Raw genomic sequence first — 10,800 nt, 5'->3', positions numbered from 1 at the left:
GACTAATTCTTTTACTTGTGCACAATTTTATTTTATTCTATTTTTTTGCAACTTTGGGGGAAATTTTTATACTTGACATTCTGTTAAAACCTGTTGAAATACTGTGTTGTTTACAAATTTTTTTTACAAGGCTTAACATCACTAAAGTACTTTTAAAGCCACACAACTGTGTTTGTCTGGTTTCTCTGCCATTCGTGTACCAGAGCTCTAAGAGTCGTTCTCAGTCTTCTGATATTAGCCCAAATTACTTATTACCTTGGTACTTATCCATTGGTACTTTGTGTAACTCCACGAAAGTGCTACACATGTCTCTCTGCAGAGTGGTTTAAGTTCTGCAGGGCGTCATGAATGTCTCTTCCAGTTGTTTCCATCACTGTCCATTGGACCAGAGTCCAAACGTATGCAGAATAGAAATTCAAACATACCAGTTGGTTTTGTTGTTTGTCAATGAGGCTTTCAGCTATCTCCAAAGCTGCAGGCCTCGCCAGCACTCTTGTTTTATGGCCTCTATCAACCCCCATCACCTCACTTCAGGCCTTCGTCCTGCTATGGGAATACTTGTGACTCTTCTACTGTCCATCCTTTGCAGAAAAACCCCTCTGTGGAAAGTGTGTCATCGTATGCATAGTACAGTGACACAGCATTAGGTGATGTTCATAGGAAACTGCTGTCATCACCACCATAGCTTCTGGTTCCTGTGCTTTTCACAGAATCATGATGCCATCCTTGGACTCCCTCTGCGCTGTCGATTGAGCTTGGCACGCTCCCCTCATCCTTCAGGTGCCCGTCTGTTGTCCACAATCTCCTCTGTTGGCCTCTGGAAAGCCCCCTTGGCACAGCTCTCATTCCAATGCAGCTTCATGATCCTTGCTGTGGCTCCGAAATCTGAGCTCATGATGGGCCCCAAACAGCTCGACCTTTGACCTCAACCACTGCCTGGGCTTTAGTTCAGTGAACTTCACTTATACAGGGAGTGCAGAATTATTAGGCAAATGAGTATTTTGTCCAGGTCCACTGATGAATACAGCTGCATTCAGAGAATTTACAGTATTTAATAATCCAGTAAAGTCCCGTTTCAGAACCTCCGACTGTTGTTTGGACACATCGTTTGACCCTGTATGCAGAACAATGTTTGTCACAGTTGGATATTCATCTGCAATTTGAAGAATTCTCTCCTTCAGGTTGTTGACCATATCGTTAGGAAAGCAGAGGACTTTAGTGTTCTTACCGCACATCCTTTGTACATCCTTTACGGCAGAGTCACCCACAATCAGAGTTTCAGGCCTATCCTTTAGCTTTCCCTGTGGCCTTTTACTTTTCAAAAGATTTTCGGACCTTACTTCGCTACTTTTAGATGGATGGTTGTCCGATATAGATCCAGGGTCCTTTGATAGTGGAGCAAATCTGTTCTGCAGTTTCACATTCAGTTGTTTTGAAGGTTTGTTGTTAACCTTCCTATTCACGGTTGTCCAGTCCTGTTTCCTCTCGTATACAGGGGTAGAAGAGCTTCTCTGTCTCGTAGGAAGTGAAGGCCAGTCGGTTTCAGAGATTTCAGCTCGCTGTGCCCTGCCTGTGATACCCCCTTCCAGGAGACATGATTTATGTCTTGGTTTTGCACCAAGACAGTCCAAGGGGGGGGTTTATCGCTTGAGGATTTATAATAGTGCACAAAGTCTACTTTCTTGGTCATGTTATCTGTGCTCCTTAGCTGTGTACTAGCTTGCTCATCGCCATTGTTTTGAATCAAAGGCAAGGTTGTTTCATTTCCACACAGTCCATTTACCTCCACGTTTACTTCTAAGCGATGAATTATTGTCTCCAGTACTGCAATCTTCCGCAGGAGGCTGTGGTAGTCATCTGTGGAGAGGGAAGGCATCTTGTTGCTAGTTAGCCTAGCGGTTAGCACCTTTCCAGGCTATTGAGGCTGCTCGGTGCCCAGACGCTGTAATCAGGCTTCAGCTGTGTCTAGGCCACAGACACACGGAGCGCTGAGGATAAGGTAACTATAAAAATGTTGCTGTTTCTGTTAGGAACACTTTAGTCCTAATGATCTATAAGTGTCCAGAAGCTATCGCAGGTAAGCTCATACGGAAAAAAGGGAAAAAATCAGCAAAAAAATCAATAAAAATCAATAAAAGAAGCAAAGCATTTAAAGAGCAAAGAGATACCACACACACAAAAGGGGAGGAGTCAAAAGTCCATCAAAGCCTCATCTGAACCTGGATGCACCATTTGCATAGGTTTGATACCCGTAAATGAACTGTTAATCACACAAATCACTGCAAAAATCATATAAAACATAGAAAACATTGTGTTTCATGTTTCCTGGACCCCTCATCTTGACGCATGGACACTCCCATGAGTCAACTCATCAAAACCAGATTCCTGTATGAGAGAAAAAAGTTAGCTAGATCATGTCTCAGGCAACATCAGGGCGTCTCCTCCTCTGGAGCAGCACCACCCCGGACCTATAATCCTGCAATAAAAGATGTTAGTGTGTTTTGCATATTAAGTTTGCTTAAAAACTGGCTCCACCAGGAGCCTGCATACACACCATCATGGCCTGGAAAACAAGATTTGAAAGTGAAATTAAACTTCACACTTGTAAACAATTGTATCATAAGAGTAAAAAAGCATTCAGCATCAGCAAGACAAGGATCATGTGCAGGTATTCTCAAATCAGTAAACTACAATTATTACCATAATTTGCCTCAGACATGGATCATCCCATGTACTCAGTCAACATTAATGTAATCGGTGACTTCCCTTAAGCAAAGTCACTCAACTCATCAATCACTAGGAGCTCAATAGTGGCCAGCTAATGAGTCCCATATGAAACGATTCCATAAACACTGCATCTCTTATGTGTTTTTCTCATGTCACTTGTCCGCTTCTGCTGAATCCTCTACATGCATTCTTAGAAAAACAAACATTAGCAACACATATGGACAATCCTGATGGTCAGGGACAAATTGACAGGTTCCAGGGGTGCTATAAAAAGACCATAAAGTTAACCATCCATAGCTGTGAAAAGAAGTGACACTAGTTTCAACACAGGAAATGTCTCACATGTTATTCACATTGTCAAAGTAACCTTCACATTGTCCCAACAACACAGTGTAACAGCATCACCAACTCATAACCTGTAAACACAGTTTTCTTCACACATACAGGGAGTGCAGAATTATTAGGCAAATGAGTATTTTGTCCACATCATTCTCTTCATGCATGTTGTCCTACTCCAAGCTGTATAGGCTTGAAAGCCTACTACCAATTAAGCATATTAGGTGATGTGCATCTCTGTAATGAGAAGGGGTGTGGTCTAATGACATCAACACCCTATATCAGTTGTGCATAATTATTAGGCAACGTCCTTTCCTTTGGCAAAATGGGTCAAAAGAAGGACTTGACAGGCACAGAAAAGTCAAAAATAGTGAGATATCTTGCAGAGGGATGCAGCAGTCTCAAAATTGCAAAGCTTCTGAAGCATGATCATCGAACAATCAAGCGTTTCATTCAAAATAGTCAACAGGGTCGCAAGAAGCGTGTGGAAAAAGGCGCAAAATAACTGCCCATGAACTGAGAAAAGTCAAGTGTGCAGCTGCCAAGATGCCACTTGCCACCAGTTTGGCCATATTTCAGAGCTGCAACCTCACTGGAGTGCCCAAAAGCACAAGGTGTGCAATACTCAGAGACATGGCCAAGGTAAGAAAGGTTGAAAGACGACCACCACGGAACAAGACACACAAGCTGAAACGTCAAGACTGGGCCAAGAAATATCTCAAGACTGATTTTTCTAAGGTTTTATGGACTCATGAAATGAGAGTGAGTCTTGATGGGCCAGATGGATGGGCCCGTGGCTGGATTGGTAAAGGGCAGAGAGCTCCAGTCCGACTCAGACGCCAGCAAGGTGGAGGTGGAGTACTGGTTTGGGCTGGTATCATCAAAGATGAGCTTGTGGGGCCTTTTCGGGTTGAGGATGGAGTCAAGCTCAACTCCCAGTCCTACTGCCAGTTTCTGGAAGACACCTTCTTCAAGCAGTGGTACAGGAAGAAGTCTGCATCCTTCAAGAAAAACATGATTTTCATGCAGGACAATGCTCCATCACACGCGTCCAAATACTCCACAGCGTGGCTGGAAAGAAAGGGTATAAAAGAAGAAAAACTAATGACATGGCCACCTTGTTCACCTGATCTGAACCCCATTGAGAACCTGTGGTCCATCATCAAATGTGAGATTTACAAGGAGGGAAAACAGTACACCTCTCTGAACAGTGTCTGGGAGGCTGTGGTTGCTGCTGCACGCAATGTTGATGGTGAACAGATCAAAACACTGACAGAATCCATGGATGGCAGGCTTTTGAGTGTCCTTGCGAAGAAAGGTGGCTATATTGGTCGCTGATTTGTTTTTGTTTGTTTTTGAATGTCAGAAATGTATATTTGTGAATGTGGAGATGTTATATTGGTTTCACTGGTGAAAATAAATAATTGAAATGGGTATATATTTGTTTTTTGTTAAGTTGCCTAATAATTATGCACAGTAATAGTCACCTGCACACACAGATATCCCCCTAAAATAGCTAAAACTAAAAACAAAATAAAAACTACTTCCAAAAACATTCAGCTTTGATATTAATGAGTTTTTTGGGTTCATTGAGAACATGTTAAATGTTGTTAAATAATAAAATTATTCCTCAAAAATACAACTTGCCTAATAATTCTGCACTCCCTGTAAACCCAGAAATCTTGTTGTAGAAAAACATTAACTAGTTGTCCTGGTATAAATCACATGATCAAATCACATGAAGAACTGTAATGCTGTAGAAAAGAAAATGCAAATGTTAGCGCTGCGTAGATGTATACACACTTTCTCACAGTTTCCTCTGTGAGCAACACAAGGTAGTGAATAACACCCCTGGTAGATTCACAAACACAGAAAGTGGCATTTAAAAGGTTAAATCATCAGGCAACCTCGAATGTTGCTGGCATCTTTCTGCTCCTGTAAAAAGAAACACACAGATTCATCCACCCCTTTGTCCTGTCTAGGTGGAGGTTAACCTTGAGTAGTGGTCAAGCCTTGTCAGCTTTTGTCAGCTTTTACCAGTCAGTCAGTTTTTTCACTCATTCATTCATGCATTCATTCATTCTTTCTTTGCTGATAGTGGAACCCATCCTCGCATTTAGTTTCTACTCTCAGCAAAATGACGTCATTTCAAAAAGAAAAAGAAGAACTTTAGATCGGATTACCTCGCTGAATCCTTTTGGACAGGAACTTACTTTCTAATTGTCCCAGATAAGTGACTTTCTCCTGAGCCCAGTTTAATGTGGAGCAACTCACTTGTAACTAAACTTGTCGTATAGCGCTTTTGTCCTAATCGTGCAGATCTGCTCAAACGACTGAGATTATCAAACCAAACTTTCAGTGCACTGTGAAAGTATCAAAATAAAAAGGCCTCATTAAGTCATGACACATGCTCCTCATCTCAGGAGGGTAAATCATACCATTAGCATGATTTATCATACCATCATACTAATTGGCAGGCTCAACTTCACAACAAAAGAAAAATCATCAGCTAGATAAACTCCAAACCAACCATCAGCCGCACAACACACAACATAAACCTCATGTCTTATTAGCTATGAATTTAATCCCTATGTCTGTGCTTTTCACTCATTTAGGCCACAGATTTGATTTAGTTTTCCTTTTTCCCCTTCATCATAAAACATGTGACATGTTGTCATGTACTTCACAAAAGAAGTTTGTTCTGACGTGTTCAGAGTTGTGTATCTAGGTACAGGATTCACTCGCACATCAAAACAGGAAACTCAGTGTTTTAGAGTATCCACTCTAACAAACTCCATTCACTTGTGCTAGAATTCAGTCACCTTTCATTAATCTAAGAACGATCAACTAATTTGCATATCAGCTATTAACCCACTAAGATGACAGGACAACAGAAATGCGTGTTCAAAATGTTATCACAAAAATAGAATTTCCCTCATACAATAAATTACTTGTGCTGCATCAATCAAACAGGAAGCATCTCCCAATTTACTATATCAACAACTAAATTTATTGTCTGATCACTGGTTGGTCAAACCAGAATCTTTTTTCCCACAAAAGTTAAACTGTTGTCCTGCAACCTGGAGAGTTAATTGTCAGCATTGGATAAATTCAGTATTTGATAACAAGTGTCTGTTAAATTTACACTATTTTAACACTGATGAGAGATAACAAGCTGATTTTCATTACGTGTGTGTTTGTGTTATTAGGCAAGTTTAATCAATGTCTGTGGAGCTGCATCTCCAGCAGGGCATGTTCTTAAAGCTGCCTTTCCTACAGACTTCTCTGCTATTATTTGATCATTTCTTAACTAATGTGCTATGAGTCCACTGGTCTTTGCATCACACTAAGTGACTTGGACAAGATGATAAACACGCTCACATGCTTAAGATGTTGTCTAATCTTCATGAGCTCTCTTGTGTTTGTGTTAGTAGGGTTAATGCATGTTCTGCTTGTGTTTGTGATCTTGTATATGTTTCTTTTTTGCAGTGTTTCAGATTCCTTCTCAATTTTCCAACTTAAGCAGTCAGTTTTCTTTTCCCCTGGTTTGCTAACCCAAATTTTGATTTCCCACATTAAACAACAGCATTCTCACTTACTCTCACTCTGTTGTCCTCTCCCACTTCAACAGTCCAATAGCCGGCAGTTCTCCTTCAGCTTTGTCCTGTGTTCCACTGTCTCTTCTTGCCGTTTTACTCCGAAAGTGGCAAATGTCAAACTCCAACAGTCTCCTCAGTTCTCCTCAAACGTTCTTTTCACATGCACAGTGAATTTGCAGCTTGTTGGAAACACAGTGCCATTCATCCAATCAGGCAGGATGATGGGTTTGCTCTTCTTCTCTGATGCTGTTTGTCCACACTGCTGCTGCTTGCTGGGACTCTTTTCTGCCATGTTATTGCTCTTTGGAGCTGCATTCCTTGTCTTCAGGGAGGAGTGAGAGCTCGCTTGTGAGTTTGAGGGACACATGGTGCTGTAAATACGTTAGCAAGAAACTTGGCCTGAACGTTTCCAATGATGTTAAACTATAACTTTCTTCTGACCACTGCATGTGGAAAATTGATTCAGGTCTGCTTTTCACCTGAAAGTGACAAAACTAAGACATTTTCATTATTATTATCACTGCTTAATCAACACACATCTCTCTCTCTTTTTGTGAACTGTCCTTTCTTAAAAGCAGAAAATGAGATTGCAGTTGTTCTTGGCTGATAAACACAAAACCTTTTTCCTATGATTATTTTTCATCTACAATGTAGATTTTGTCTCTTTTTTCCTCTTTTTTTCCCCCTTTACAATAGCTGGTGACCTGCAGAATCACCGCTCTCACAATCAGTGTCATGGTCCTGCGACCATGACTCGGTGACTTTGTGTTTGTGTTCTTTATTGTTATTACTTTCATTATTATTCATGGCTGTTTTGGGATGGTTTGTGTTTTGGGATTTTAGATACTGGGTTTTGGGTTTGTGCTCCCTCTATTGGTCCCTGGTGTCAGTGTTCCCCTGTCTCGTCAGGTTAACCAGGTCCAGCTGTGTCTCCCACCTGTGTGTGATTTCCCAGTGTCTCTCTGTGTACTTATAGTGTGTGATTTCCTCTGCTCCTCGTCGCGTCGTCTGTGTTCATCCTCTGAGTTACCCTGCGTACTCTGTGTTCATACCTGGTGTAATCCCCTGCGTGCTCTCCCTGCTGTTCTCCCTTCATGCTCAGGTTTGCTATTTCTTTGTGTAGTTTCTCCCAGTTAGTTCATCCTTAGTTCTGTTTTACCATCCCCACTTTGTATTGGATGTTATCAATAAATCACCCTCACACCTGAATAAGCGCTGCGTTTTGAGTCCTCCTTCCACTCTTCACACGGCCGCTGCCCCGGACCGTGACAGTACGACGCGACCACAACATGGACCCAGCAGCGCTTAACCCGTCCAAGGAGCTACGGGAGAACCTAATCGATGCCACACAGGAGCTCATCGACCTGTGGCTGGAAAACCCGGGTGGCACGTCCCAGCGCGCTATAGAGAGGCGGCTACAGCGTCTGGTGACCGGTCTCCCATGGCTTCTGGGCTCGCTTTGTTCGTGGGAGCAGGAGTTTCTTCTTTTGGACCTTGGACTTCACCCCCCGTCTGCATTTACTTCCGAGCAGCCCGAGGTGGTGAGTGAGCGGGATGCATTGGCTTCCCCAGTTTCCGGGACTTTATTTTCTGGGGCTATTCAGAGCGGGATGGGAGACTGTACGGGTCGTTTACCCACCTTCATGGTAACAGATCCTTCGCAAGTGGGCGTGTACAAACCCTCTGTAAAACCGAGAGACTGTTTCTCTGCCGCTCCTTCTGAGCCAGAACTTTATTGCCATTCTCCGGCTCAGTTCGGTGTCCAGCCACAAGCTTCCCAGTCTGCAGCTCAACCGTTAGCCTCCCTACGGACACAATCACCGGTTCTGCCGCCGCTCCAGTTAGCCACTCAGCCACCACCACCGCTAGCCTCGCTACGACCCATAGTTCAGTTAATGGCTGAGTCACAACATTCACACTATTTTTCCACCGCTGTTTCTAAGCAGGGAGATGAACTGTTTTACAACGGACCTGTTCCTTAAAAGCTGGCAACGTTAGAGACTGTTGCTCACTCCGGGGCTTCCCCAGAGGCTGGGTTACTGCCCTCAGCTTACTCTGGACCCCTGGAGGCCAAGTTGCCAGCTGTGAACTGCACCGGGCTGTCACTGCCTGAGCAGGGTCAGTGCTCTGGCAGCTGCAGCCCTCCGTACGTGCGCCAGAGGCCCACGTGCCTACTGGTTTTGTTTCACGTGCGCCAGAGGCCTACGTGCCTCCTGGTTTTGTTTTGTGTGTGCCGGGGGCCCCGGTGCCCGCTGGTTCTGCGGCTGTTTTTGCTGGGGGGCCCGAGGAGCCCATCCAGCCTCCTGTTTCGCCTGCTGGGGGGCCCGAGGAGCCCGTCCGGCCTCTTGCCACACCGGCTGCCACGTCGGCTGGGGGGCCCGAGGAGCCCGTCCAGCCTCCTGTGGCTGCTTCTCCACCTGTGGCTGCTTCTCCACCTGTGGCTGCAGCGCCGCCTCCTGCAGTACCACCACCGGCAGTGCTACCGCCTGCTACGGCCACACCTCAGCTTGAGGGCGCATCCTCGCCTGGCCCGGCTTCATCCTCGCCTGGCCCGGCTTCATCCACGCCCGGCCCGGCTTCATCCACGCCCGGCCCGGCTTCAGCTACAGCTTCATCATCGCCTGGCCCGGCTTCATCATCGCCTGGCCCGGCTTCATCATCGCCTGGTCCGGTTTCATCCACGCCTGGTCCGGCTTCATCCTCGGCTTCATCCTCGCCTGACTCTGGTCCAGCTTCATCCTCACCTGGCCCAGCTTCAGCTACAGCGTCAGCTTCGCCTGGCCCAGCTTCAGCTACAGCTTCATCATCGCCTGGCCCGGCTTCATCCTCGCCTGATTCTAGTCCAGCTTCGTCCTCGCCCGGCCCAGCTTCAGCTACAGCTTCGTCCTCGCCCGGCCCAGCTTCAGCTACAGCTTCTTCATCGCCCGCCCCGGTTTCATCCACGCCTGGCCCGGTTTCATCCACGCCTGGCCCGGCTTCGTCCTCGCCTGATTCTGGTCCAGCTTCATCCTCACCTGGCCCAGCTTCAGCTACAGCTTCGTCCTCGCCTGGCCCGGCTTCAGCTACAGCTTCTTCATCGCCCGGCCCGGCTTCATCCTCGTCTGGTCCAGCCTCCGTGTCTGCTTCATCGTCTGGTCCAGCCTCCGTGTCTGCTTCATCATCTCCGCCTGCTGCGGTCCCGGCTTCCGTGCCCTCAGCCTCGCCTGGCCCAGCCTCGTTTGGGTCTGGAGCTAAACGGCCGTTTTCTGGACCGCTGGATAGGCTACTGGCCAGGCGCCGTCACCTGAGCGGCCGCCGTTGCCTTCCGCACGGCCGGCCCCCGGACCCTCTTCGCCTGAGCGGCCGCCGTTGCCTTCCGCACGGCCGGCCCCCGGACCGCCATTGCCTGAGTGGCCGCCGTTGCCTTCCGCACGGCCGGCCCCCGGACCCTCTTCGCCTGAGTGGCCGCCGTTGCCTTCCGCACGGCCGGCCTCCTGAACCTTTTGTGCGCCTCCACGGCCTTCTTCGTGGCCGGCCTCCTGAACTGTCCCATCCTGGCCTCCTGTGTTATCGGGCCCCTGGCCGGCCGCCTGAACTGCGTTTTGGACTCTGCTCCCCTGTGAGTTTTTTTTTTTTGTGAACGTTTGTTTGGGACTCTGGGGCCTTCGTTTTGGTCGTGGCCCGGTCCCTCCGTCCTGGGCCCCCTGCCGCCCGCCCGGGTCTGGTGTTGTGTTTTTGTGGCTGTCGGGGGCCAGCCCTTGAGGGGGGGGGTACTGTCATGGTCCTGCGACCATGACTCGGTGACTTTGTGTTTGTGTTCTTTATTGTTATTACTTTCATTATTATTCATGGCTGTTTTGGGATGGTTTGTGTTTTGGGATTTTAGATACTGGGTTTTGGGTTTGTGCTCCCTCTATTGGTCCCTGGTGTCAGTGTTCCCCTGTCTCGTCAGGTTAACCAGGTCCAGCTGTGTCTCCCACCTGTGTGTGATTTCCCAGTGTCTCTCTGTGTACTTATAGTGTGTGATTTCCTCTGCTCCTCGTCGCGTCGTCTGTGTTCATCCTCTGAGTTACCCTGCGTACTCTGTGTTCATACCTGGTGTAATCCCCTGCGTGCTCTCCCTGCTGTTCTCCCTTCATGCTCAGGTTTGCTATTTCTT

The 10,800-nt window shown here is 46.6% G+C and overlaps 1 protein-coding gene across 1 annotated transcript; it reads left to right on the top strand.

Moving 5' to 3' along the window:
* The first annotated feature begins 7,583 nt into the window (after window positions 1-7,583).
* LOC120734858 lies at window positions 7,584-8,784 on the top strand. Its single transcript, XM_040033910.1, has one exon. It carries the CDS (start codon window positions 7,952-7,954, stop codon window positions 8,642-8,644), a length of 693 nt encoding a protein of 230 aa, XP_039889844.1. The 5' UTR covers window positions 7,584-7,951; the 3' UTR covers window positions 8,645-8,784.
* Window positions 8,785-10,800: the final 2,016 nt, after the last annotated feature.

The sequence above is a fragment of the Simochromis diagramma genome, unplaced genomic scaffold (assembly GCF_900408965.1).
Source record: "Simochromis diagramma unplaced genomic scaffold, fSimDia1.1 OVJJ01000176.1, whole genome shotgun sequence".
NCBI classification, from domain to species: domain Eukaryota; kingdom Metazoa; phylum Chordata; class Actinopteri; order Cichliformes; family Cichlidae; genus Simochromis; species Simochromis diagramma.
This window is presented reverse-complemented; position numbering and strand designations above follow the sequence as displayed.